The sequence below is a fragment of the Syngnathus typhle genome, linkage group LG5 (assembly GCF_033458585.1).
Source record: "Syngnathus typhle isolate RoL2023-S1 ecotype Sweden linkage group LG5, RoL_Styp_1.0, whole genome shotgun sequence".
In the NCBI taxonomy this organism is placed as follows: domain Eukaryota; kingdom Metazoa; phylum Chordata; class Actinopteri; order Syngnathiformes; family Syngnathidae; genus Syngnathus; species Syngnathus typhle.
In genome coordinates, this window is record NC_083742.1 from 19,316,311 (window position 1) to 19,343,461 (window position 27,151).

General features: G+C 44.5%; 3 protein-coding genes and 6 non-coding genes across 10 annotated transcripts; 1 reads left to right on the forward strand and 8 right to left on the reverse strand.

Moving 5' to 3' along the window:
- Positions 1-3,191: 3,191 nt before the first annotated feature.
- Positions 3,192-3,265, reverse strand: trnai-aau (transfer RNA isoleucine (anticodon AAU)). Its single transcript has one exon. It is a non-coding gene; the product is annotated as a tRNA-Ile (tRNA).
- An 82-nt stretch (positions 3,266-3,347) lies between these two features.
- On the reverse strand, positions 3,348-3,421 carry trnai-aau (transfer RNA isoleucine (anticodon AAU)). Its single transcript has one exon. It is a non-coding gene; the product is annotated as a tRNA-Ile (tRNA).
- An 82-nt stretch (positions 3,422-3,503) lies between these two features.
- trnai-aau (transfer RNA isoleucine (anticodon AAU)) lies at positions 3,504-3,577 on the reverse strand. The gene has a single exon. It is a non-coding gene; the product is annotated as a tRNA-Ile (tRNA).
- An 81-nt stretch (positions 3,578-3,658) lies between these two features.
- Positions 3,659-3,732, reverse strand: trnai-aau (transfer RNA isoleucine (anticodon AAU)). The gene has a single exon. It is a non-coding gene; the product is annotated as a tRNA-Ile (tRNA).
- An 82-nt stretch (positions 3,733-3,814) lies between these two features.
- Positions 3,815-3,888, reverse strand: trnai-aau (transfer RNA isoleucine (anticodon AAU)). Its single transcript has one exon. It is a non-coding gene; the product is annotated as a tRNA-Ile (tRNA).
- An 81-nt stretch (positions 3,889-3,969) lies between these two features.
- Positions 3,970-4,043, reverse strand: trnai-aau (transfer RNA isoleucine (anticodon AAU)). The gene has a single exon. It is a non-coding gene; the product is annotated as a tRNA-Ile (tRNA).
- A 634-nt stretch (positions 4,044-4,677) lies between these two features.
- skic3 (SKI3 subunit of superkiller complex) lies at positions 4,678-14,797 on the reverse strand. Of its 2 annotated transcripts, XM_061277728.1 has the most exons (41): positions 14,753-14,797; positions 14,388-14,490; positions 14,176-14,319; positions 14,014-14,105; positions 13,859-13,934; positions 13,416-13,562; positions 13,254-13,352; positions 13,069-13,177; positions 12,845-12,985; positions 12,566-12,664; positions 12,359-12,483; positions 12,029-12,115; positions 11,855-11,958; positions 11,658-11,784; positions 11,415-11,594; positions 11,197-11,321; positions 10,852-11,102; positions 10,660-10,762; positions 10,424-10,594; positions 10,205-10,343; positions 10,058-10,136; positions 9,910-9,971; positions 9,792-9,848; positions 9,639-9,707; positions 9,497-9,571; positions 9,269-9,410; positions 9,108-9,201; positions 8,511-8,588; positions 8,311-8,435; positions 8,124-8,247; positions 7,824-8,048; positions 7,664-7,736; positions 7,534-7,587; positions 7,312-7,423; positions 7,046-7,174; positions 6,765-6,889; positions 6,525-6,689; positions 6,164-6,316; positions 5,348-5,478; positions 4,992-5,121; positions 4,678-4,896 (listed from the first exon to the last, which is right to left on the reverse strand). In XM_061277728.1, exons 2-41 carry the CDS (start codon positions 14,475-14,477, stop codon positions 4,819-4,821), a joined length of 4,689 nt encoding a protein of 1,562 aa, XP_061133712.1. In that variant the 5' UTR covers positions 14,478-14,490; positions 14,753-14,797; the 3' UTR covers positions 4,678-4,818. The 2 variants fall into 2 exon arrangements, with proteins under 2 accessions (XP_061133712.1, XP_061133711.1); XM_061277727.1 differs by having other exon boundaries at positions 14,388-14,797.
- Positions 14,798-14,924: 127 nt separating this feature from the next.
- On the reverse strand, positions 14,925-17,894 carry arsk (arylsulfatase family, member K). The gene is made up of 8 exons (XM_061277729.1): positions 17,705-17,894; positions 17,480-17,609; positions 17,238-17,397; positions 16,894-17,176; positions 16,657-16,828; positions 16,355-16,579; positions 15,651-15,866; positions 14,925-15,570 (listed from the first exon to the last, which is right to left on the reverse strand). The coding sequence occupies exons 1-8, from the start codon at positions 17,813-17,815 to the stop codon at positions 15,296-15,298; spliced, it is 1,572 nt and encodes a 523-aa protein (XP_061133713.1). The 5' UTR covers positions 17,816-17,894; the 3' UTR covers positions 14,925-15,295.
- A 1,332-nt stretch (positions 17,895-19,226) lies between these two features.
- arrdc3a (arrestin domain containing 3a) lies at positions 19,227-25,939 on the forward strand. The gene is made up of 8 exons (XM_061277730.1): positions 19,227-19,770; positions 21,694-21,775; positions 21,859-22,006; positions 22,409-22,511; positions 22,598-22,854; positions 23,083-23,239; positions 23,327-23,469; positions 23,660-25,939. The coding sequence occupies exons 1-8, from the start codon at positions 19,491-19,493 to the stop codon at positions 23,726-23,728; spliced, it is 1,239 nt and encodes a 412-aa protein (XP_061133714.1). The 5' UTR covers positions 19,227-19,490; the 3' UTR covers positions 23,729-25,939.
- The last annotated feature ends 1,212 nt before the right edge of the window (positions 25,940-27,151 follow it).

Genomic DNA, 27,151 nt, shown 5'->3' on the forward strand with positions numbered 1-27,151 from the left:
ACTGGCATTGTATCTTCTGGGACACATTTACTCATCCTCTTTAATAATGTTGTGTCATTTATCAACCCCAAAAAAACGATTTGTGTTTGACTATAGATTTCGCCATATTTTGCCACTAAACTGAATTTTGTCAGGCTTTGTCAAAAGGACACGTCATTTTCATAATACAGAAGCCTACAAAAGCGCGTTGGTCTAAGACATTTCCATATTTCCATATCAGAGGTCTCAGTACAGCACACTAAATGTCCAATTACTGTAAATGAAGGCTGTCATCCATTGAAATAAATCCCTCAGCGCTAATTAGTTCTGCTTGCGTTGAAAGCGCAAAGCTCGGTCATGATGTGAAGGATCCTCTGCTTCCTCAGCTCAAACTCACGACGCCGCGGTAAAACAGATTAACACACTGTCATGAATTTTGTGTCAGACAGTGAGAAAACATTTACCGTTTTTTCCCATGTATAATGCGCAAAATTTAACTCATTTATTGTCCTAAAATCTGGGGTGCGCATTATACATGGGTAAAAATTTTGTTTTTTATCCGGATATCATCCGGAGGCCGCTATTACAGATGCCCTTTCTTCTCTGCTGTCCACTTCAAACACGCTCCATACAAACACAATGCTCTCGTATCAGACGCTTGCTCGATCACCTGCTGGTTTGCTGTCATAATGTACCCTGCACAAATCCGAAACATTTCTTCGCTATTGAGTATGCTAGCGCATGCGCAGTGATACTGACCGTCAGAATAACATCCGGTTGTTCCCAAAGATGATCTTTTTTCCTGAAATAATTTTACGTTTACCGACTTAAGTAGGACTCAAAATTTGGGTGCGTATTATACATGGGTACAGGCTTTTTTCCAGCATCAACATGCCATTTTTAGGGTGCGTATTATACATGGGGGCGCATTATACATGGAAAAAAACGGTAGTTTACTCGCAATGGATTCCATTTTTACCTTTTATGACGTATCCACTGTCATTTTCGGAATGTTTGGCTTTTGCTTTTGGGCTCCGACAACAGAATGGCTTCAAAAAACGGTTGGCATATATTGCGAGTGAAGATCAAGCTGCACATTCAGCATGTCGCCTGGCAGCTCTTCACCGTCTTCCAATCGACTATGTCACGTTGTTTAACACCTCACTGACACACGAGCGTCAGTTCAAACAATCCACTCGGCACTACTGCAGAGCTTGAAATGGAGTAGAACAAACCATCCGAGGAGAATATTAAAGAAGACGCGTTGTGACAATATTTGGAAAATTCTTTTTGGTATCTCATAAGGTCGTACACATGGTCTCACACTTCTCCTTCCAGGCTTTCCCACTGGAAGACTTTCATTCTATCCTGTCACCATCAATCCCTCCTTTCCTCTAACCTCATCTCAGGTGCGATGGCAACAGCGAGCGGCGAGGAGAACGAGGACGTGAGAGACAGCAGAAAATGGCACAGCTCGGCTGTAAATATGACGCTGCGAGTGTGATTGCCGCCGCGTGAGTGCTGACACAGTAGGGGAGACCTCAAACTAAACTGCCAGTGATGACGGATTTTCAGCAGTACGGCGATTTTAGACGGTCCAATCCTCCGTCATCACATTTTTCAGGATGGCATTTTCTCATAGGCAAATATAAAATGTTTGGTTTCAGTAATTTAGCACGAGGAAAAATTGCTAGCCCGCTAGTAGACTACTTTTTTAATCAAACGCTTAGATGCGTAAACGCAAAATCTAGCTGAAGGTTTCCGTGGCGGAAGGTGATATTTAATTTACAGCGTCTGAGTGAACGGCCCCTTATTCGATACAACGGCTGTACGAGTTGTGAAATGAAATCACGAGGGGGTTGTAAAACTCTGCTCATAAATACATAACACTACTCAACATCTGGTCTTTCTTGCTTCATTTCTCACACGCTTGGCAATCTTCACAAAATCGTACTAACCACGATGACGCCCGAGCTGCATTGACTGTGACAAAAATATCTTAGCAAAGGAGTACTGTAATTTTCGGACTATAAGTCGCGTTTTTTTTCATAGTTTGGGTGGGGGGGGGCGACGTATACTCAGGAACGACTTATATACATATATATGTTGTTTTTTTCACTTTTTTGGGCATTGTATGGCTGGTGCGACTTACACTCCGGTGCGACTTATAGTCCGAAAATTACGGTAATATTCTTCACACCTAGTAGCATAGCTGTGAATCAGCTGAGGGAAAAACTGTGAAATGACGGAACCAAACACAAGTCGAGATAATCCGTTTTGCTTAGCTCAAGGTAGAAAGCCAAATGTGCAGTTCATTCGGACTGAAGTCTGACAAAACCGCAAATTGGATACACAAATGAAGAGGAGCCTCCATGAGGGGGAGCAGCTGGTTAAACGAAACCACCTCAAAGGTGGCTGACAAGTGACACTGACACCCTGTCATCGGAGAATAAACCTGGATACATGTCGTCGACGCGTGAGCACATCACCGCCGCAGCCGCGGCCAGCACATTTCCCATGAGGCCCCGTCTGAATGCCCCCCCCCCCTCCTCCTCTCCATTTCCTGCCTGCAGCTCATGTGAAAGTGCAGACAGCTGGAAAAGACCCAAAAGCCTCCATTGCTTAATTGCTCCAAAAGTTACAGCACAGAGCACCCATCCATCATTGCGCTGCTGATGCATAATTGATATTGGTTGTAAATACGGCAACGTGCGGGCGTTTGGAGGGAGACACATATCTGGGCACTGTTTACTTCAAAGCGACTGCACTATCGAGCAGTACGGATATTTGCACAAGTCGGTGAAACATCATTCATTAAGCAGAGGGAAGTATTGTGCTTGCTAACTATTAGCAAGCATAATACTCTCTTTTGCATTGCCCTGTTGTAAATAACAAGACTAGAAATGACAAATGGATTCAACTCACGTCAAGTGCGTAGGCTTTACTTGCATAGTTAGTGTGATATGGGAGATCCATTTCCTCATGTTTGCAGCAGGAAATGATGCAATTTGTCACTGAAAATTAATTGATATCGCAAATGTCGTCTTTGGTCGTCTGTCTCAGCGCAACAAAATACTAGATCAGAGGTGGGCAAGTCCAGTCCTCGAGGACCAGCGTCCTGCAGGTTTTTTAGGTCGCTCTGGTGCAACACACCTGGTTCAAATGAAAGGAAGTCACTTTGCATAAAATGTCTGGATGAATTAAAATGAAGATGGCCCGTACGGGGATCGAACCCGCGACCTTGGCGTTATTAGCACCACGCTCTAACCAACTGAGCTAACCGGCCACGTGACTTGGCCAAAACACCGTTATTAGATATAGATAAACCTGTATGTGGTACGGTAAAGTTACTTTGGGTAAAAAACAAATGGCCCGTACGGGGATCGAACCCGCGACCTTGGCGTTATTAGCACCACGCTCTAACCAACTGAGCTAACCGGCCAGGTGACTTCGCCAAAACACCGTTATTACATATAGATAAAGCTGTATGTGGTACAGTAAAGTTACTATGGGTTAAATACAAATGGCCCGTACGGGGATCGAACCCGCGACCTTGGCGTTATTAGCACCACGCTCTAACCAACTGAGCTAACCGGCCACGTGACTACGCCAAACAACGTCATTACATATAGAAAAACCTGTATGTGGTACAGTAAAGTCACTTTGGGTAAAATACAAATGGCCCGTACGGGGATCGAACCCGCGACCTTGGCGTTATTAGCACCACGCTCTAACCAACTGAGCTAACCGGCCAGGTGACTTCGCCAAAACACCGTTATTACATATAGATAAAGCTGTATGTGGTACAGTAAAGTTACTATGGGTTAAATACAAATGGCCCGTACGGGGATCGAACCCGCGACCTTGGCGTTATTAGCACCACGCTCTAACCAACTGAGCTAACCGGCCACGTGACTACGCCAAACAACGTCATTACATATAGAAAAACCTGTATGTGGTACAGTAAAGTCACTTTGGGTAAAATACAAATGGCCCGTACGGGGATCGAACCCGCGACTTTGGCGTTATTAGCACCACGCTCTAACCAACTGAGCTAACCGGCCTCGAGGGGGCGTCAAATTACCACATAATATATATTATAATCCCTCTGTCGAAGAGCCAAGTCAAAACGTCCGGACATAAAGGCTTTGAATGACGTCAAATCTCCACTGATACAACAAAACAAAACAAACAAAAGTTTCTGTCACGCATAGGGGCATTAACCGCATTGATATCCCTAGTACAAGCTCCAAAGAAACCATTAAAATCCCTTTCTGTAAATCTCAGGTTGAACATAGCCTGGCGAAAGGCCCGTGAGCTGTCAACGGCCTCCTTCCAAGTCCAGTGTGCTTGACCTTTACACTGTGTGAACCCCCCCCCCCCCACAAAAATGCAGCAGTTTGCAACTATTACATTAATGTTTGTTTTTTTCAATTATTGGTAGACTTTTTTTAAATCTCAAATTTCAAGTCACTATTTATTAGTCATATTACCGTAATTTTCGGACTATAAGTCGCGTTTTTTTTCATAGTTTGGGTGGGGGGGGCGACTTATACTCAGGAGCGACTTATATACATATATATGGTTTTTTTTTTTAACTTTTTTGGGCATGTTATGGCTGGTGCGACTTATACTCCGGTGCGACTTATTGTCCGAAAATTACGGTAATTCGTTTTCATTCATAAACAGTAATCAATATGAAGTCGAGGTTGACCATCTTTATTTCATCTGAATGTGGACGCCAGTGAACTATACTGATGATATTGAGTTTCTTGAGGTCTTAAATCCTACCATGCTGAATGCAACCTTAGCTCATTTTTAAAGACCCACTCGATACACTCAAGACAAAGACGTAAGCTGGGAGTGAAAGTCCAGCAATCGATGATCCCCGTTCATTTTGGCGCGCTCCAAAAGTACCTGGGTAAAAACGAAAACACATCCATATTAACTCATGTGCAGAAAGTGGCGAAATGTGTCCGAAACGTTAATGAAGCGTTGATAGTTTTCTTTACATTAATCAGTTGGTCGTCGTTTTTGAAGTGCAGGTGTCTGAGCAGGTACCAGCTGGCCACTTGCGGCACAGTCGCAGAGAATTCTTGAACGGGTCCGTAGACCAGCTTTTCCAACAGTCGCCGGGTTTCCCTGCAGACCGCACCAAAGGAGACTCGCAGCTGAGGTAAGCAATACTGCCCGACGGACGGTACTTATGCTTATTATCGAATGGGAGAGTGGTACAGTTGAAAGGGTCTCTTGGGAATTGGGGGGGGGGGGGTGGCAGAGGGTGTTTGATAGCTCTTAAGATGTCCAGAGAGACTTAAATAACGCATTACAGTTCTCTCCAAGTAGTAGTGCGTAGTACGGTGCCTACCTGGCAGCCATCTTGGTAACAAACTGAAGCAGCGCCTGGAAGAGGAGAGCCGCAGGGGAGGAGCTCAGCTTCAAGGCTTCTGTCGTAGCTTGTAGGACCAGATCCTTCCAGTCGTTTCCGGGGACATCTGCCTGAAAAAAACATACCATACGGGTGAGGATGAACATGGGACGTGTTTTTTATTATTACCGTAAATTCCGGACTATAAGCCGCACCAGCTAAAATTGGGGGATATTTTAGTTTTTTTCTTATATAAGCCGCACCGGACTATAAGGCGCACGTGCACACGCGTCTTTTTACAAGGAAAGACCGTTCACAGAAAGCCTTTTTAAAGTATTAATAACATACTTTAACATGTCTTTCTAAACACTGCCTGTGACGAAGGGTTTAGAGCCCTTTGACGCAGGTCACCTAGCGTGCATTCCTACTAAAGCTCATAATAGTCACAAGCAACACAGCCAGAATAAGCAGCAGCCATAGTAGTGTTTCAAAATAGTATTTTTGTTTTTGTTTTTTTCTTCAAGATACCGCAGTGTATAAAAGTGATCAAGTCATCACAAAAATCACGAAAGAAATCCTTATATAAGCCGCACCTGACTATAAGCCGCAGGGTTCAAAATTTTGGAAAAAAGTCGCGGCTTACAGTCCGGAATTTACGGTATTCTGCTCATCCCTAGACATCTGCTGTGTGCTTATCCTCTCATCTTAGTTAACTCTCCATTTGACCTTGGTTGATCCGACACATCCGGATGTCTTTCATCTCTTCGTGTAAGTCATGTTGCTTCGGTTAAAAAAAAAAACCACGCACAAACTCACCATCGTTGCCCTCAGGGCAAGTAGGCTGAGACGCAGCAGGCTGGCGACTTGACTGCTGTGCAGGCCGCTTTGGGAGGCGAGCTGCAAACTCTGTCTGAGAGCCACCACTGCCTGCACGAGCAGACCCTGGCTAATGTACACGCCGGCCAACCACTGGGAGGGGAGAAATCACAAGAAGCTGTGGACTACATATTTGCTCAGTGAACACAATACGGAGGTCCTAGTGCAGAAAATAATCAGTCATCTTCAATAAGCAATTACTACAGTATAAAACAAATCGAGCAAAAGGTATGAAATTTCTCTCAGGTAGTTACACTTGCCCGACGGAGCAGTGGTGCTTAAAATGATGCTTCATTCTCACATGCCACGCCGCAATATTGTTGGGGTTCAACATCACTGCACTGTTGAGCTGGGCCAAGGCGGATTCTGAAAGCAAAGTACCACCGCCGGCCTGAAGGAGGCGCTGGCACTGGACTTGTGTCAGGGATAAGATCACTGCGGGATGTTCTGGAGTCACTTTGAGCACCTACAATGAAGCAGAGCAAAGAAAATGGCGAATAATACATTATAAAATAAGACTAAAAATGAGTGAGAATATCACCTGTGAGCAGAGTGCTTCTGCTTGCTCAAGTTGTCCGCTCAGCATGAGACCACTCACTGCCTGTTGTAGTACCCATGTTTCCAGAGACTGGGCTAGGGGGCGCTCTATCTCCTCCATGCAACGCACTGGGATACACAAATCTTTATTTAGATGTGGCGATGGTAAGCTTGCACTTATGGGACATCCGATACAAAACGTTCAATAAAATGTCTGCGCCGGGAGCGGAAGCTTCCAGTTTATCCCCCGTGTAATTTACCGCAGCTAACGAATAAAACATCTACCTTTCTCAGAAACCACCGACATGAGGGTTTGCTCGAGTCCTTGCCGACGTACATCTGAGCCAGAGAGATAACGGCAAGTGTTTTCTGTGTGACAGGCAGCCATTAATCCTGCCCACGCCGCTGGATCGTCTGGAAGTAAAGGCATCACTGCTCAAAAAGAATGGCACCTCACAAAAAAAAAGGCAACTCGGCACTTAACTGTAATGTATAGGGCAACGATACAAAAAAATTTTGTCGGCTACAAATCGAGACGCGTGTGAATCTACCAGGACAGAGCAGCACGGCTCTCTGCGTGGTCTTCAGAGCGTTCCTGTGAGCATCCTCTCCAGAGTGTCTTCCGCAGGCCAACTGGTTGATGCCGCTGTACAGCAGTGCTCTCTGCAGATTAAAATGGTTTGAATTAACAATCTAAAAATGTTCCTCCATCTGCACCTATTAGTACCTACAGCTATCATGATAGATTGTAACTATAGAAAGGGTGATACTACCTTTCCCTGGGTCATACTGGAGAGACAAGCAACGTGTCCAGCCATGGCTCCACCCTGGAAAACACGGTATTTTATGTTACCCTTCAACAGAATTTGGCTACTTGTGTTTTTCGGATTGCATGCGGCTTACATTTGCTTTCCTGGGGTAATATTTGGGTACCAGTTTGGACAATAGCGACCACAACGATGCATTTCCCGGATAGCTGAAAGAAGCAAAGGGCCCGGGAGAATTGAATTGATACCCCAACGTGCTACTTGTTTGATAGTCTCGAGAAAGAAGTCCAGCTCACCTGTGCACAGCTCTGGAGGCCTCTCGTTGCACCGCACTGTAGTTGCCCTGCAGCGCCAGTAAGGTGCAGGTGAGAAGACAGCGTTGCTCGATAACACTCGCACAGGACGAGCCTTGCTTGAGCAGCTCGGTTCGGGCGGCGGCGGCTAGCGTTGTATCATTGTGGACCAATCCGAGGGCGCATAAACACAGAAGGGACTCCGGTACTGGTTCCTTCAACATGGAGCTGCGGAGGACAGACGGTCAGTCACCCGAGCAGCACTGTGCCTAGTGCCACCTAGTGGCGCTACACGCCGCTTACCATTTGAACAGCAAGGCCTTAGCGGAGTCGATATTGCTTTGCTGGTGCTGCAGCAAGGCGAGAGCTGTCAAGACGTACGCGGTCTGCTTTTCGCTGGAGGCCACAGCCAGGGCACGCTCGTATGCTAAAAACATTTCACAGTTACTCAGGTGTACTGTCTCAAAAGGCTTGGGCCTTGCGTACTCACTGCTGATGCTCTCTGGTATGAGTCCCGCCTTGCAATAGGCCAGAGCCAACCCTGACAGATCACTGAGCTCCTCTAGCGGAGTGGAGTTATAAACATGGACCGCCTCCTGCCACTGGCCACAAGCACTGAGAGGGAAACGGTTGATTTTTGAAAAGTGGTACCTTCTGTAAAACAATCTGGGATGGAGAGGAATGGCTCACCACAAAGCACGAGCGTAGTTGCTCCGAGCAAATGAGAGTTTCTCTGTGAGGGGCGTGGACTGAAGCAGCTCAACGGCTCTGACGAATCAAAAACACACACAATTTGAAATAAACAAGACTACCGTATTTTCCGCCCTATAAGGCGCACCTAGAAACCTAAAATTTTCTCAAAAACCAACAGTGCGCCTTATAGTCCGGTGCGCCTTATATATGGACCAAATTCCTAAATTCAAACTGGCCCGAAGTATTGTGTCATGAAATCAATCATAAGTGGCCCGCTGAAGACTATGAATCATGACTCAAAAAGACTATGGATCATTATTTTATGATTATAAAGTAGTTTGTTCCGTCTGAAGTTGAAATAAAAAAGATAAAATGGAGAATGATTTGATTTGGATTCAAAATCTGACATGATGCATTAATGGTGCGCCTTATAGTCCGGTGCGCCTTATATAAGGATAAAGTTTTAAAATGGGCCGTTCATTGAAGGTGCGCCTTATAGTCCGGTGCGCCTTATAGGCCGGAAAATACGGTACTTTTGTACTCATTTTGTTTTGCGGAGACCTTCCCTCCTGCTGAATGTACTTTCAGTTACACCTGTGATAAGCTTGGACGGCTTGTCTCTTCAGCTGCAGATGTTCGGCCAGGAAGCCCAGCGTGATGAAAGCATCCGCGTCCGACTGGATCCGTTCTGGAAAGAGAAGTTCCTATTTCACACGAGCCGCAAACAACAACAGCAGTGGACTTCCATGACGTACCGGTGTACTTGCTGAGTGCCACCTGGGCCGCAGAGATGGCGTTCATCTGGATTATGTTGTAGCGGTACAGTTCAGAGTCTCGATTGCTTTTATCCAACAAGGTAGAACACACCCAGTGGGCGTAACCTTTCACCCCCTCCGTCTGGATGAAGGGGATCGAGAAAGATGCGATGCAAAAGGTTTGTGCGTGAATCAGGTTAAAATTCGAATAGTGTGGCAGTTACGTACGTGTGCGCTAAGCTCGGTGGTGTGTCGGAAAAGATCCATGGTGTCGTAGCTTCCCACTCTTTCTGCGATCAGGGCCTGGGTGGTTAGAAAAATGTCACATTCAAGTCAATTTATTCGAAAGCGACGAAAAATAAATCAATACCTGTCCAATCCAGCAGTTGACATACATCGGCTCCAACGATTGCGCAACCTTGAAGGCCTCATGCGCCAGCTAGGCAAGGCATTAACATTCACCGATCATTCTCCAATGACGAAACATCATCGAGATGTTCAAAGTGGAATATGAACCACGCACCTCGATATTGTCCTTTTTCAGATACAAGGTGCCGAGGTTGGTCCAGGCGACGACATTCTGCAAAGACGCATCAAAATATTTGAAGCCCGTGTGTCACTGTCGAGCCCATCATACGTACGTTTGCTTCCACTTGGATGGACTTGATGAAGCAATGCTGAGACAAGGCCAAATTCTCCACACCTGGCGTGATGGAAAAAGGTGAAAATGCATTCCTCTCTCACGGAAGCCATTGTGAATGGGGACCAAAACACACGTCTGTTGTTCACCTTTGCTTGTGTTGATCACTCCCAAAGCGTTCCAATAGTTATGGTTGCCGCTCTCCATCATAATTGCTTTCCGTAAACACTAAAAAAAAAACAGCCAAGAAGGTGAGGTGGGGGGGGAAAAAAACCCAAGAATAACTGTTTTCATACTTGTTGTGCTTTCTCTAGTAGTGACGATTGCTCCTCCTCTGCATCACAGCTCAGGCGAGCCTGATGATAAAAATTAAGGCCCAGATCATACCACAGACTGGCAACTTCTGGCATGAGCTTCAAGGCACGAGTGTAACACCTGTAGATACAAAAAAAAAAAATGCAAACTGACATATGAACGCATCCCACCACGTGGGCCGAAGTGTCAGATGTCCAAACCTTTCGCCGACTCGGAGCGTCTGGGCCTGATTCAGCGTGTGGACCTCGGAGCCAGAAAGCGCTGCCGGCATGTGAACCCGAGCCCTCTTTAGGGACACTGTGCTGACAGCCGTGCAGGCATCTCCCAGCAGCTTCCACAAGCAGGACAAGTCAGATCGTAGCTTGGCGGCTCTGAGGAACGCACGAGTTTCATTTTCATCTGGGATGAGATGAAGAAATGGCACATTTCAACTTACCTGAAAAGGTTTTGTATGGCTTGCTCAATCATGTCAATGGCTCCACCATCTCTGCAGTCCTCCATTAAACTTTTCGCCAGGGACAGCTGGCATTCACCGAGACCTCAATAACACACCATTCAAGTCCAATTTAACTTGGCGAGTGAGGGGGGGAAAAAAAAAGTGCAATCTAACACACACACAACGCCGTACCTTTAAGAGCCGGGACGTAGTCGTGCTGGGTTGTAATCTGCAAATACTCCGCCACGGCCTCTTGGAACTTGCCTAGGGTCTGCTTGATGGCGGCTACCTGGTAGACGCTGTAGATGGAGGTAGGCTGAAGAAGGTGGGCCTTCCCGAAGGCCTTCAGCGCTGCCGTGAAACTCTGGCGGTTTAGGTAGGCCTCACCCAAACACTCCCAACACACCCAGTCCTCCGGATCGGCTCTCAGAGCCGCTTGGAGACTGCAAAGGAATCATATACAGTTAATAAAAAAAAAAAAAAAAAGAATCACACACTTCAATTTGCAGGACAAAATGAAAATTATTTCGTCCTTACTCGGCAATGGCCAGTTGATGCTGGCCACCTTTTAAGTAATAAAGGCCTCGCCTCATCCAGGCCCATTTAGCAGAACCTGGAGTGGCTTTCTCGATGACTGACTGGAGCATTGCCAAGGCGGTGTCCTGTAGCGGTGGAAAACATTACAAATATATTTTTTTCATAAACTATAAAAATGACACTGTAGAAAAATGAAGACAACAATGTCCAGACATTACCATATCTTCTTGCGCCATGCTGAGATCAACTGCAGCCGCGCCAGATTCCGCATCATCTTCGTCCAAGTCAAAGGCCTTCCGATAGCAGCCGCGTGCCCGGCCGGAGTCGTTGGCCACCTCCCGATAGTAATGGCCAAGGTAGCGGAACGTGCAACCGAGGTGCGGGTCTAACTTTGCAGCCTGAGAAACACACACAAGGTAAAGCTTTGAAAGCAAAAGGCTCTCTCTTAAAAACTTACTAACCTTGAGAAAATGTGACTGCGCTTTGCTTCGGTCTTTTCGGGTCTCTTCTCCCATGGTCCAGTAGAGTCGGCCCAGCAAGAAAAAATACTCGGCGCAGTCGGGGCTTTGTGCCGCTGCCTTGAGGAAACTGGAGAGCGGAGATGGGGGGAAAATTTTTTTTTTTTAATCGACCGATATTTCAAGATGTGGACTTTTACCTTTGCTCTGCAAGCTGCTGGTCGTCCTCAGCTAAGTGGGCCAGTCCCGTCAGCGCCGATGCCTGGGCCAGGTTGGGGTTCGAGGCTGCCAGCTGTAATGACACCTGTGGAACATAGATTTTATTTATTTATTTTTTTGTGTGCATGGAACCATTTGTGCGTGGTCAAACGGACCTTTTTTGCCTCCGCTACTTTTCCTTTGTTAAGGTATGCACGACCCTTAAGAGCAACTAGTGATGGATCTTTGTCAGCATCAGGGACCTAAAGTTGAAAGATTAAAAGTCCATTTTTATTTTGCCCAATCATTCCATTTGAAAAATATCTTCCTTTTAATCACAAAGCTTTCTACAAATGTGTGATGGCAGTTAAAACACAGCATGTGAATTAACCCTCCTGTTATGTTTATTTTGTACACCAAAAACTTTCATGCTGTTGCATGTTTAGACAAAACAAAAAATACAGGTCAATTTCACCAGCATGACAAAACAAGGGTTTTCGTTTTACCGAGGAAAACGTCTCCAAGGCTTGTTCTGCAGCCTTCTCCTCTCCACTCCTGACCAAAGCTTCAAGCTTTAGCTTCAGCAATCGGATCCTCAGTTCCTTGTCTCCGGACACGCACGCTGTCAAACCTATCGAAACACAAGCGCACATAATCCTGACGGTGGTCTTCGTAGTTACTTCAAAAATATCCACCCGTGTTGCGTATATTACCTTGGGCGCACGATTTAGAGCAATCGGAGTATTTGTGTACTTTGAGCTGAGCCTCCGCCAGACTGCACCACGCTGGGTTAAAATTCCTTTTCTTCAATCCTAGCAAAATGGAAGTCAATTTTGACAAGTTGGGATTTCTTTTAAATATATCACAAACATGTCTCCGTATTTTGAGGGCAGTGAGCAACTACTGAAATATAATTTTGAAATTTATGAATGTAAGCTCAATCAATTGTGCGGGAGCACCTTAAAAAATGGCCAGCTTGTGTGCATACAAACCTTGCGCAAGGTCTTTAATGGCGTCTTTATACCTGCCCTCTTGCAGAGCTTTCATGCCGAATCCCAAATCACACCAAGCGTTATCCGGCGCCAAATTACGAAGTCGCGAAAAGCAGCTGTCGGCCTCCTCGCTCGAGTCACCTGCGATGATGACACAACGTCGCCATATCGCTTTTCTGCATATTTTATCTGTAAATCGAGTCATCGTGGAGTCTTTGTGAAACCTTTTTCGAGGTAGTGGGAACAAAGAACTTCGAGAGGATAACTTTGAGCTGGGTAGAGAGACAGCATTGACTCGCACGCCCGTTTCATTTTCTCTTCTTCTTCAGGCAGCTGCGGCAAAGGCATTCGAGATGAGCTTTCAATATTTTGCCCGACAACCAAGATGTCAATTTCTGTTGATTTTTACCTTGGCGAGACATTTGATGTAGTCCACCGAGAGCTTACGGTGTTCTTCTCCGGGCGTCGGCTCAACCAGAAGCAAGGCCTTCTCCAAAGCTGTGCTTAACTGATACACAGCACAGCATATTAAATACGCAAAGTTATTTTGATGTCCGAGTGCGACTCTTACATGCTTCCGAGTTTCGGCGTCCTGCTCATTGTCAGCGAGGCAGTTTGACAGGAGCTGGGCCATCTGTTGCCATAGCTGTAGTAAAGATTGCTTGTCTGCGCCGTCATCCTCCTTCAGTTGAATCAATTGCAGCCAAACCTTTGCTAACTGTGTCAGTGTGCAAACACAAATGGTCAACCGCACAATTTTCAATTTAAAAATCATCTACAGAAATCAATAAAATGTTCTACAATAAAGTATGAGCAGTAACTACCGTAATTTTCGGACTATAAGTCGCGTTTTTTTTTTCATAGTTTGGGTGGGGGGGCGACTTATACTCAGGAGCGACTTATATACATACATTATTTTTTTTTTCACTTTTTGGGGCTTTTTATGGCTGGTGCGACTTATACTCCGGTGCGACTTATAGTCCGAAAATTACGGTAATAATGTAAACAACAAACCTTAGAATACTCTTTGTCAGACTGATGTATTTCTTGTAGCTTTCCGATCACCTCGTAACACTTGTTTTTGTCTGAGCTGATAACAGAAAGAAAAAAACAACAACATCAGAAGTGTCACCCGATGGTGTTGTCTACAACACATTCTCGTCTTTTACCTTGCATACAGGTCGACGAGCTTCTGATAGACATTAGGTAGCTCAATCTTGAAATCCCACTGATCCGTCTTCTCGTATAAATTGCCCAAGCCCTATGACGAAACAGAAAGCACGCGTGGATGATTGTGTGTCATGTGATCAGTGCAATCGATCCCATATTACCTGCCATGCCAATAGCTGCTCCGGCTCCAGCTCCACAGCCTTCTTGTAGGCCGTCTGTGCCTGATCCGGTTGATCCAGCTCACCGGCAGCCAGGCCGATGAACACCCAGGCATTGTAGTTGTTTTTTTCAAGCTTCAAAACAGCCTGTCAGAAAGTAGAGTCAGACATGTCAGACATGATGATATCAAAAACATGGAATTAGAAGACCATACCTTGCAATGTTTCAACGCCTCTTTGAACTCCTTGCTTTTTATAGCCTCCTTAGCACTCTTCAGGGCGGCTTTCACTTCTTTGCTCGACATAATAGTTGGTTACCTTGTTTGACAGAAAGTCATTAATACGTACTAGAGAGGTTATTAGCACTTGAGTTAAAAAAATGTCAACAATTAGCACCGAATAGCTGAGATGTCAGAATGTCAACAGTGGACTAGCATAGTAAAGGCATTATTTGCATTTAGTTAGCTTTTTGTGACACTCTTAAACACCGATTGTTTGCGTCAACTGCAAGTGTTTATAATCATTCATTTATTGTGCAGATGAAGACCGAATAAATGAATACAAAAATCGAGACACCCACTGTTTACATCGACAATTTACACGACTGCTGCCGGTGACCCGGAAGTGCCTGAAACGTAATCGGTCCAACTCTTCACAATAAAATGTACAAGTAAACATAATTCACCATATTTTACTTGTTGATAAAATATATATATATTTTCAGTTACAACAAATTGGAAATTCTAATAGTGCTCGGTTTGGTTTGGTTTATTTAATATCAAAATCAGAAAACACTACTGTCCATCAGTAAACAAGGAGGAAATACATTCCTGGACCAAAGAGCAGAGATGTACACATAATAGATACTTATTAAAAAAAAAAGGCAGATCAAAACAGCAGGTATCAAATTAATAAAAATATATAAGAAATATATAAAACTGCAGTACAAAACATTGCACATCCAACATCCAAGAATAGTTGAATTGCTGAGGACAGACTACAAATTTGTGAAAAAATATTTGTAGTATATTTTCATACTACCAAAAATTCAGTTCAGAGCAGCATTCGTTACATTCAAACACAACAGCGTAAAACTATTTGTTTACAAAATGACTGTTAGGTATCATAAAGAATTGTCAAGCCACCTGTCAATAAGTCTTTCATTGGTCACGGCATCTTTTTGCCAATCAACATGCCACCTGAGATTAGCAATGACCTGACTGTAATTGCTACCTGCACTTCTACGCCAGGCAGCAAATTCTTTTTTGTTGTAAACATGGACAGTTGCAGAAACCTTCGGATAGTCTACGATGCTCCGTAACTGTTTGTCTAGCTGAGCCCGCACAGCGGGGAATTTGACAGCCACGTTGTGAACTTCTTCCTTGTCCATTGTTAGGTCTACAGTAGAGCAAAACAAAAAAAATGTCTGTGATTCCAGAGGTCACTTTTAAAAGAGGTCAAAATAGTGACGTGCTTACCAAAAAGCTGAGGAGGCACACTAAGTCCATCAGAATAAGCGATGTATTTCCACTTGTCACTTCTCAGCATAAAGGTTGAGGCATTTACATTGCAGCCATGATATTCGCTCAGAACCCAATTTGGATGTTCCTCCTTGGAAAACACGCTGTACTTGGATAGAAGAGGAAGCAACGAGAAGCCACTGAGGTTCCCGATTCCTGAGATTGCAGCAATATCTACAAGGAAATTGGGAAGTGTCACATTTAAGATGACAGAATACCGTATTTTCCGGCCTATAAGGCGCACCGGACTATAAGGCGCACCTTCAATGAATGGCCCATTTTAAAACTTTATCCGTATATAAGGCGCACCGGACTATAAGGCGCACCATTAATGCATCATGTCAGATTTTTAATCCAAATCAAATCATTCTCCATTTTATCTTTTTTATTTCAACTTCAGACGTAACAAATTACTTTATAATCATAAAATAATGATCCATAGTCTTTTTGATTCATGATTCATAGTCTTCAGCGGGCCATTTATGATTGATTTCATGACACAATGCTTTGGGCCAGTTTAAATTTAGGAATTTGGTCCATATATAAGGCGCACCGGACTATAAGGCGCACTGTTGGTTTTTGAGAAAATTTTAGGTTTTTAGGTGCGCCTTATAGGGCGGAAAATACGGTAATGTTCTAATGCTTTCAATCATTTTCCTCACCCAGCAAAGTAGGGTAGAGATCAACCAATGACACCAGCTGGTTGACTTGCCGGCTGGACGTGAGTCCAGGCCCCATGACGAGCAAGGGAACGTGTGAGCTTCCCTCAAACATGGACATTTTGTAGAACTGACGGTGCTCCATAGCTAGCTCTCCGTGGTCGGCCGTAAAGATCACGACCGTGTTGTTGAGCAAACCCGTGTCTCTTAATGCAGAAATGACCTGTCCTGTGGACAGAAAGCATTATCCGAATATTATTCAGTCACTATAAATGGACAAATGTAAAATGATGCTGTCAACCAACCCAACATTGCATCTGCTTCAGCACACATGGCGTAGTAGAAGGCCCGGATTCTCTTGACTTCCTCCTTTGTAAAATCCCCACTGCAGTTTTTGGTAAAAATGGAGTAGTAGTCAACCGGGTGAGTGGCGGTCAAAGGGAGCCAGGTTGGAACGGAGACAAACTCAGAATGAACCTGAGTAAAGAATTGACCGATTTAGCGGTGGGGAAGAAGAGAAGAACAGGAAGGACGGATCATACCTTTTTCAGCCAGTAGGGGGACGAGCGAAAGGTAGATCCTCCTGCAGTGGGCCCAAGGGAATCCGTCTTGTAGGTATGAGGTAGATTGAGGCCGAGGTAAAGGGCGAAAGGCTGGTGTGAGGACGCAGCCTTCTGATGGATCCATTCCGAGGCCAAATCCGTTTTCTCCCAGTCCACAGTATTGACTCTCACTGTTGACACGTTACCAACCAGTTGAGTGACAGGCCGACCCTCTTGGCGGAGCAGGAAGGGAACGTCCCGCGTCCAGGCCTCGACACGATTACTGTAATATAAACATCAATCACAATTTGTGAAATCTGCTATGGCGTAGAAAGCCAATCTACCTGAGAGAATGTCCCCCTGAGGTGTAGTCCAGCTTTCCGAGCATCTTTGTAAGGTAGCCATTCTTCTCCAGCAGATCCATCCACGTGGTGGCATTTGCATCAAGGCACTTGTAATTGTTCCAAGCCTGGGTGAGGTGAACAAACTGGCCGCTCCACATGGCTGCACATGCAACAAGTTTCAACCATTTCAAAAGTCACAATTGGATTATGAACATCAATTAAAATATTGACTGATGACGTGCCTGCACGGGAAGGGCAGCATATCGGGGAGTTGGTGTAAGCATTAACAAAGGTGCTCCCCAATTCTCTGAGGTAGTTGATATATGGAAGCTGCACAACTTTGCTGCCAGGGTCAAATGTCAAACGCCCATCCTGCACAAACAAGATCAAGTAAGCACAACAAAAGACAAAAAAGGTTGTTTTGACTCTGACAGGTGTTGATTAAACGTGTTTTCATAACTACTCACAAACGCATCAGTCATCACCATCACGATGTTAGGTCTTGTTCCGCCATAACAAAAAAATTCAGTATGCATTTGAAATAGACACACCAAAGCGAATATCACGTTCATGGTCATTTTTAAACACAATTGCTATAAAGTGCGTCAGGAAAGTACGTCAATACATTCTTTGGGATTAACAACATCCGGGTTAAGTTAACAAAATAAGAGTGTACGGACGAGGAACTTTGAGAGGAAAAACAAAATATGAGACAGGATAAAATATCTAAACTCATAAAACACAAAAGGTTTTAGCAATGCTAGCAACTTAAGATTTAACTTTTCGTCCTGAGTTGACACAATTTACATTTCGTTTCCCAATTTGCTGATTTTCATATCATAGTTTTATAATTAAAGCCTACATTTTTTTCACACAGATATTTATTGGAATTACCACTTTACTACTATTATGCCGGATAAATATTCAGACTTGAATTGTCACCATAGGAACCAAACTCCGCCGTAAATGTAATGGCACCTTAAAACCGCTAGATGGAAGCATTGAGCCATTTTAACTCAATATAGAAGGACAGCACAGTACAGACGACGCACAGTACTTGTACATTTATTTGGTTATTCCCTCTGCATGACTGTGGTTCATGGGCCAAGTCATCATCTTTAGGATAATAAAATGTTGAATAATTGAGATTTAATAATAATAATAATAATTTCTTTTAACCAATCTTTAACAGCACTGGTGGAGGAGATTTTTGCATAGCTCAAGCACAAAGATGAGAATCAAACCAAGGACCATTAGTTAGAGGCTATATTATGAAACCACTTGTCATTTGTCTACGCTCCAAAGGTATTTGATTTTGCTTTAAACGTATTTTGCATTACTTTGTCATGAGAAGTTGCAGTCCAACTCAACAGGTGGCGTCGTATCCGACTGCAATGACCTCAGCGGCCTGCAGATGGCGTTTTGAGCTCGTCAGAGTTGTTTTTCTGTTATAACACAATGGGATCCCTGCCCCCATTAGTGAATTGATCCTTTTTTTTTTTACAGATTGATGCAAAAACATTATTTGATTTTGAACAGGCCATCTTTTTTTATTCAAATGCTCATGACCCATTTCTTCCAAGCGTTTCGTCTGATTCATCGGTGCAAGATGCAAGTGCTCTGCGTGCGATGTGAGTGTTGAGCATATGATGTATCAATATGCGCACGCACATGGCAAACCATATGCCCACATTGTTGGAAGCTGATCAACAAAGGAATGATCTAGGGTCGGGATAATGCTCAACTTGGTAAATGTACTAAAATGTCCATTTCTACTTTCGTAAAAACGCATAGCTATTACATTTCGTGCCAGAGCAGAAATGCTTTCCATCTTTCAGCTGTTTGAGCAAACTTTTTTTTTCAATTTGAATGTTTGAGCAAACTTGTCATCTGGCCCTCTCCTCCTTTGCACAAGACGGACGGAAGGAGGGGGCAGTGAGTGAAGGCTGCGCATGCGCGCGGACTTGTTTTTCCCACATCTCCCGTCGCTTAAAGTGAGCTGAGCAGCCGAGCTGCCTCGTCTTTAACCGGAGACCGACCAAGCGGCTGAGAGGCGGACGATAACAGCATCCCTTGCTGTTATTCAGCCTTCACGCATCTCAATGAACCGCACACATCCACACCACTGATCGTGCCTACTGCTTCTCGCAGGGAGGCAATCTTTTTTTTTACTCATCCCCCCTTTACCAAACACACCTTTTCTTAAACATTTCAAGGTGTGCGGTCGCCTACTTTTTTTGTAAGCCTCCAACCATGGTGCTCGGGAAGGTAAAGAGCTTCACGGTCAGCTACGACTGTCTCAATGACAGCAACGTGGCCGTGTTCTCCAGCGGGGACTGCGTCTCAGGGAGGGTGGTCGTCGAGGTGACGGGCGAGATCCGCGTCAAGTCCCTCAAGATCCACGCCAAAGGCTTCGCCAAAGTTCGCTGGACCGAGTCGCGGAACGCCGGCTCCAATACGGCCTACACGCAGAATTACACGGAGGAAGTGGAATATCTCAACCATAAAGATGTGCTCATTGGGCACGAGAGAGGTAAGACTGGCTTTTGGTTGTCCTTAAGTTTTTGCAGGATGGGGGGGCCAGGATGGTGCAGGTTCGCTGTTGCATCCATTAACATTCAAAGTTCATGACTCAAGTTTTGGGGGAATTCATAGTTGTCATGTTCTGGAGTTCGAATGACAGCTGCATTACGTGGTTGGTTACGTGATGGATGCGAATGAATGACAGCCGGAGTCGACCTGTATTTTCCACTTCATTTCGTGCAAAAAAACGACAATAATAGCCCATTTCAAAGCGGCCTGAGAGGGTTAGAACATGCATAAATGTCTCCACAGCTTAGTTGGTGATATTTATTTCACATTCATGCGGTAAAAGAGGTTTCTTTGTGGCTTTTCTGAAGTTTCCACCCATTGTTCAAAGCGGTTCAATCCTGTTCAGAAAACTGGATTGCGAGTGGGCGGGTTTAACGCCATAGCCCCGCCTTCGCCTTGCTCTAATTGGCTGAGGTGCTCATGTGTGGCCCAATTACGTCACCATTGCGGACAGTGACTGGAAAGCACGTTTTTAATTGTCAGTATGCAATTTCCAAATTCAAGAAATTTTAATGTAAGAACATTTTAAGGTAAGAAAATTATTACAATTATAATGTAATTGAACTACTCTACCGTTAACAGTTTAGAATATGAATTGAGCAAATATATGCTACAGTAACCACCTACTGTAACTTCAGTGCAAACATCAATCATTTGCAATTATATTATTCTGCAAGAATGTGACACATCAAGTTATGCTTCAACAAAAACGTGCCGATTTTAACTTGTTGGATTCAAACAAGGAACTAAAGCTTGTTCCGGATAGGAGTTGCAAATACTTTCTGCAAACAAGTCATTTAAGTGTCATGTCTAACAAGACTTCTACACAGATGAGCGCTGTAAAAGATGCAATGCAATGCAGTGAGCAAAACAAATGTATGCGTTTAAAGAAAGAAAGAAAAAAACATTCGAGAGCTATGTGTCCAAAGGTCCAACTAAAGGTGATCTCATGAAAACAAAGGCAATGATGTCATAGCATCGTCAAAAGTCATCAGTTTGCTCCGATTCCGTCCTTGCAACATCCCCATTATAAGCTGTCTTGTATTCATCAGCATATAATAAATGCTTAAACGAAACAAATTGATAGACAATGTTGTCGCAGATGGCTTTCCGTTCCACAGTGGCGGATAAAATTGCCGTAGTAGATTTTCCAGAGCTGAGCTGAGCTGTGCAGCCTGCAGTGAATGTGTAATGAATGCATGCGTATGCCTGTGTGTGTATGGTGGTGGGGGTGGAGTGGGAGGGGAGGGAGGGGGAGCGGGGTGGAGGAGCTGCTTGCACCGGTTTAGGCCGGTCTCCTCCTGCTGCTGCCTTTGACTGACAGCTCTGCACTTGTTTACCACACGTCTGCTGCTTGCAGAAGGGGGGGTGCTGAGCTGGCAGAAGCAGCTTTTGACTTGCCTCCTTATGGCGTCAATGGCAAATGTAGATTTATTCCACGCCAGAGCCGCGAAAGCTGCACATTATGGTGCGGTTGTTGCTAAGCAGACTCTGGTATTTTATTTTTTCTTGTGCTCCCAACTTTTATGAGGAATGGTGGTTTCATTCAGGAGGGAGCATTTTAGGCTTTATAAAAATAAAAAATAAAAAAAAGGAAGTATTGAACAACTATTTTTGTCTGAAATTGTTTTTGGCATTTGCATGGTGGGCCGGGTCAAATACGCTTGCACCCCCTGCAATGCATTTCCACGTTCGCAGACAGATATCCTAGTAAAATCCATTTTTATTCTCTTTTGTCTCCTCCCCTACCCTCTGTTTTTTTCTTTTACTTTTTTCTGTGGTATGACTTTCAGATGCCCTCGTAGAACAATGTATCCAGGTATGGTATACATGTGTTTGGAATAGCGTCCGCCTTATTTTTCAGATGATGACAACTCCGAGGAAGGACTCACCACTATCCATTCAGGAAGACACGAGTATGCATTCAGCCTGGAGCTTCCACAGACGTGAGTGTTTTTCACCCTGCAAGACAAAGACAAATATTTTTTGGGTTTCTCATGGGTAGTAACCTTTTGCGTGTCCTTTGCAGACCTCTGGCTACCTCTTTCGAAGGGAAGCACGGCAGTGTGCGCTACTGGGTGAAGGCTGAGCTCCACAGGCCGTGGCTGCTGCCCATCAAGACCAAGAAGGAATTCACAGTCTTTGAGCACATTGACATCAACACTCCGTTACTGCTGGTAAGGAGGAAGCGTGACAAAACAGCAATGACTCATCGGAAACCCAAATTTTCTTTGAGCGTGTCGCAACCGCAAAACTTTTACAGCTGGGCTTCTTATGCAATTCCGCGGCTGAGGTTTACGGTTGCCGCCCCGGCGCTGTTGTATAATATCCGAATTTTGGATGGGAGTCAGGTTATAAATTTAGTTCCTTGCCGGGACTCAAACTCAGGTCAATTTAAGACTGCTCATCCTCCAAAGTCACCCATGACAAGCACGATAGAAAATAAGTAGAATTCATTTCTTATTATGATTCAAAATGACCTTTTCGAAGAAAATAACTTTCCAAATTAATAAAATAATCTGACCTTGGACCAGTTTTTGCAATCTATGTCTAATCTACCCATTTTTTTTTTATTTCAGTCACCACAGGCCGGCACAAAGGACAAGACACTTTGCTGTTGGTTCTGCACCTCAGGTCCAATTTCCCTAAGTGCCAAAATTGAGCGGAAGGGGTACACCCCAGGTAAGAATGCAGCCGATGCACTTCGCCCATTCCTTCTACGAACCTTAAGTGACAACATCGCTCCCCTTTTTTTTTTTTAATCGCAGGAGAGTCGATCCAGATCTTCGCCGAGATCGAGAACTGCTCGTCCCGCATGGTGGTGCCCAAGGCGGCCATCTACCAGACGCAGACTTTCTATGCCAAAGGGAAGATGAAGGAGGTCAAGCAGCTGGTGGCCAACCTGAGGGGCGAGTCGCTGTCCTCGGGCAAGACGGAAACCTGGAGCGGCAAAATGCTGAAGATCCCGCCCGTGTCGCCCTCCATCCTGGACTGCAGCATCATCAGAGTGGAATACTCGCTCATGGTAAGAAATTTCTGCGTAAAAAAACAAGCAGGTGTTAGGTGCTAAGAGCATTAGCCTAGCGAATCTGCGGCAACACCTGCCCCCGATGACTCTGCTTACCTCCTTACCCTGTAAACAGCCGCGAGGATCTTCCCCGTATTTACTCGACCCGAAGACATTGACCCACACTCACTTCCAAGAACTCGTGGCCTTTCACTCATCTCATGCCGTCTTCTCGTGTTTCTTTAGGTGTACGTTGACATACCAGGCGCTATAAACCTTTCCCTGAACCTGCCGCTGGTCATCGGAACCATCCCCCTGCATCCCTTTGGCTCCCGCACATCCAGCGTGAGCAGCCAGTGCAGCATGAGCTGGCTGGGGATGGGTCTACCCGAGAGGCCCGAAGGTAGGGCGGATCGGCCGGCTCCTTTGGAGAATGTTTGCGTTGGAGTCAAGCTTCCTCAAGCGCTAATTGGCGTCTCTTCTCCCGTAGCTCCTCCAAGCTATGCAGAGATTGTGACAGAAGAGCAGCGGCAGAGCAGTTTGGATGTGCCGGCAGCTCGCGAGGATCTGGATGGACCTCTCTTTGCCTACATCCACGAGTTCCGATTCCAGCCGCCCCCTCTCTACTCAGAGGTAAACAGGACATATTGGACCTGCTCAAATAATCAAAAGCTCAAATATAACTCGTGGAACCATTTTAGGCCGAATAAAAAAAACAACCCTTTGTTCTGATTCTACCTGGCGAGCTAAATTTTTTTCGAGATGGTACAGAGATTATTCAAATGAACAAAATGAAAAAATGTGGATTCCTCCTGCTCCCCAGGTGGATCCAAACCCCGACCAAGCCGACCGTCCAGAAGTGCGCAGGCCCGACGCCTGTCCGTCACGCTGAGTTGTCGTCCTACAAATTCCCTTGGCTGACTTGGGAACCCAAAGAAACCCGCACAAGACTCCACGTTGTCCATTCTTCTCTTAAAACGGCGTCGTCGACGACCAGCGTGAGAAATGCGAAGGATCCAACCAACCAACAAAGACTGAGTTGGGCAAATGTGTTCCTTCAGCGACACAAAAGGAGAGTCGCTGTTTTGGTGGCTCGCTTCCTCGCTGGGTGGGAGGGGGAGGGGGGGCAGAGTAGGGACATTTTCCATCTTTATGGCGAGCTTTTTGTAGCGAGTGCAAAGTTGTGGCACATAAGGACACCAGGCTTCACCAGTCGCGTCCGGACTGCATTAGAGAGAAAAAAACAAAAACAAGGCCATCACCCAAAATGTGGACGCCCTCGACGAGCACGCCACCGACGAGAGCGAGAAGTCCTCCTGCCTCATTTTGGGATTTTGTTTTTGCACATCTTGACTGGAGTGGCCCCCTGTTTAAGCGCTTGCTTTTCCAGACTGTGGGAGATGCAAGACTGAAAAACAAAAAAAAACAAGAACAATGCACTGATTTTGTGTTTCTTTAAAAACTTTTTTTTTCTTTGACATTTCCCAAATGACTTCTGACAACTGGACTTTTTTTTTCTTTTTTTAAACACCAACAAAACCAACTGCAGCACACTTTTGTCTACCTAGAAGCTCTTTGAAGACGTTGCCTCCTCTGTTTGGATCCAGTACGGCTTTCCTCCTTTTGTTCGAGCTGATCATAGAATTATTTGTGTGTGTGTGGGGAAGTTTGGAGTTTTGCAGGCCTCATTTTGCTACTAAAACGGGGAGACTTTTTCTTCCTCAACGTATGCCTGCCGCCCCTCTTCTCCTTATCTCTCTTACTGCCCGAAAAGCACCGTTTCACGTGCGACCATAGCAGAAAAGAAAAAAAAATAATTGCACTGTTTAGAATAATGAAAAAGTTCTGTTTGTGTCATGCTAGCAAAACTATTTAGACAAATGACATGCAGATGAGCTAGGCAGCTTTTGTAGACACATTCCCTTTTTGTCCTGCTGCACTTGCTCATTTTTATCAGACCTGTGAAGCCAGAATGCTTTATTTCCCGAAAAGAAAAAAAAAAAGAAAAAAGTCGAGCACTGACGCCGCTTCGAGTTTGAAGAAGCAAACCCGAATGCGCAGTCTGGTCGGAACAAGTAGTCGTAGGTTGACATGAGTACTACATTGGTTTTCTCACTCATTCAACACAATCGGCCAGCTGCGGCAATTTTGGGTTTGTCAGGAAATAAGATGCGCAGCACTTTTGTATTTAAACAATAATTAATAAAAAAAAAAAAGCATTACGTGCTGAAGGTCTGGATTTAAAAAAAAAAGGTACTAATCATGTTTCAGCTAAGCAGTGTTGTGTAGGACGTCGGATGCATTATTTAATCTTGAATGATGAGTTTACATTCTGTGGCGTGTGTGTTTGTGTGCACGTGTGGAGATCCCGTCGACAACCGCAACGCTTCTGACGACCAAGTGACAAGTTGCAGATCATTCAAGTGATCTTATCTTTGTGGCCTTGACACAGAAAAGACCCCCTCCCTCCCTCCCTCCCAGCCCCGCCCCTCCCTCTCGGTAATTCTTGTCACCCTGTATGTTTTCGATTTCATTCAAAAGGACAAAAAGGGAAAAGCAAGTCCTTTTTGGAAACAAGACAAGACAGCCCAGAGAGGCCTCCTAATCCCCCCCCCCCCCCTATACAAGGGCATTGGTGTAGTTTAGCAGACAACCCACGCGGTCGGTCGTTCGGTCGGCTGTTGATCAGCCCTCCTCCTCTGAGGGAGATGTAAACTGCCTTCTCCACTTTTTGTTGTTGTTGTATTTGTTTGACGCTTTTATGTTTAACAATGATGAATAAGCTGACATATTTGCTCCGCGCCCGGTCGATTCGGCACGAGTCGGCCGGCTTGAGTAAGTCCAGAAGTAAGATTAAGCTGATAAAAAAAAGGCAGGAACTGAAATGTTCAGAAAACAAAAGCGAATCGGGGAGATGACGTCTGAAACATTTTAGAAACAAAGTGCAATATCACTCACTGAATTTTCTTCATTCTATGTTTTGTGATTTCTTCCGTTAATCGTGACGATGTATGGATATTCTATGAATATGCTATGTTCTGAATGATTTCATCTTTTGTCTAGTTCTTCCTTTTTTTGATTTGAATAAACATTTTCTTCTAAATGACCGTTCGACGTGTCTGATTTGAATAAACAAATCCTATTTCTCATGCAGACACACACACGTTTTATATATACACTACCGTTCAAAAGTTTGGGTTCACAAAATTGTTTGGGTGACCCCAAACTTTTGAACGGTAGTGTAAATATTATAATAAAATATTATGAATTAAATATTATATATGATATCTTATATTTGTATAAGATTATATATAATCTATGAATATAAGTATACATATATATTATAAGATTTTTTACACAGAAGATTATTTATATATATAACCTATAAATAATTATCTAAATAAATATATACACTACCGTTCAAAAGTTTGGGGTCACCCAAACAATTTTGTGACCCCAAACCTTTGAACAGTAGTGTATATGCTTCCATGTGTCTGTCTCGAAAGCACATGTTGCAGGACTGCATTCCTGATATCAGTGTGACAGCGCCTCTAGCGGCGGTCTGGAGTATAACAACGCGTATCAACAGGATGACTCTTTTGAAATGTTCAAAGTTACCATTTTGAAATCTTTTCATGAGCCATTCACATGAAATTGAATGTCAATTTTTTTTGCATATGTTTAAAAGTTAGCTGAAGGTAATAAAGATAAAAAAAAATTTAAATGTGGGCGGGAGCGCCTGCAGACACCAGCTGGGATTTGAACCCAGAACACCTCCGCCAAGACAAAACATGCCAACCACTCAAGATTCTTCAAAAAGAATCTCTCGAACGTGCTCAGTGAAACCATATATGACCTGCAATCACAACAAAACTAACAAATTCAAATGCAGATACAGTTCCAAAACTATAATACTTCTCTTGTATTGGATCAAGTGACCAACTTTGTGTGAAACTAAAAGTTGTAAAAGGCCTCCATTCATCTACACTTTGTTTCACAAGCAATGCTCGACTTTACTTCAGAGGATATTCCATCATTCCCGACAGGTTTAGGATTACCGTCCGCTTGCAGGTTGAGCGGAAAGGGGGGGAAAAAAAGAAGTGAGAGAAGGAAAAATATTAGCTGTTGCATAACCGGGACAGGATGTTTGATCCCTTGTGTGCTACGTGACTGAACAGAAACCGGGATGTGAGCTTCACTGCATTAGTGGTGACTCAGCAGTTTTGTCTGTCTTTGACTTTTTAGTGGGGTGGGAGGTGGGAAGCCTTTGTGGGTGTCTGACCCCTGCAGAGCAAAAAGAAAAGGAGGAGGCCAT

What these genes read in the sequence shown, in the direction of transcription:
- skic3 (XM_061277728.1), bottom strand. Translation starts at nt 14,477, where the DNA reads ATGTCGAGCAAAGAAGTGAAAGCCGCCCTGAAGAGTGCTAAGGAGGCT. An exon ending in CTCTAAATCGTGCGCCCAAG is followed by an intron (nt 12,484 to 12,565) that starts GTAATATACGCA and finishes GTGTTTCGATAG; the next exon opens with GTTTGACAGCGTGCGTGTCC. An exon ending in TACTAGAGAAAGCACAACAA is followed by an intron (nt 10,137 to 10,204) that starts GTATGAAAACAG and finishes TTTTTTTTTTAG; the next exon opens with TGTTTACGGAAAGCAATTAT.
- arsk (XM_061277729.1), bottom strand. Translation starts at nt 17,815, where the DNA reads ATGACCATGAACGTGATATTCGCTTTGGTGTGTCTATTTCAAATGCAT. An exon ending in TCAGGGGGACATTCTCTCAG is followed by an intron (nt 17,177 to 17,237) that starts GTAGATTGGCTT and finishes TTTATATTACAG; the next exon opens with TAATCGTGTCGAGGCCTGGA. An exon ending in CCCCCTACTGGCTGAAAAAG is followed by an intron (nt 16,829 to 16,893) that starts GTATGATCCGTC and finishes TTCTTTACTCAG; the next exon opens with GTTCATTCTGAGTTTGTCTC.
- arrdc3a (XM_061277730.1), top strand. Translation starts at nt 19,491, where the DNA reads ATGGTGCTCGGGAAGGTAAAGAGCTTCACGGTCAGCTACGACTGTCTC. An exon ending in GCGGAAGGGGTACACCCCAG is followed by an intron (nt 22,512 to 22,597) that starts GTAAGAATGCAG and finishes TTTTAATCGCAG; the next exon opens with GAGAGTCGATCCAGATCTTC. An exon ending in TCTACCCGAGAGGCCCGAAG is followed by an intron (nt 23,240 to 23,326) that starts GTAGGGCGGATC and finishes CTTCTCCCGTAG; the next exon opens with CTCCTCCAAGCTATGCAGAG.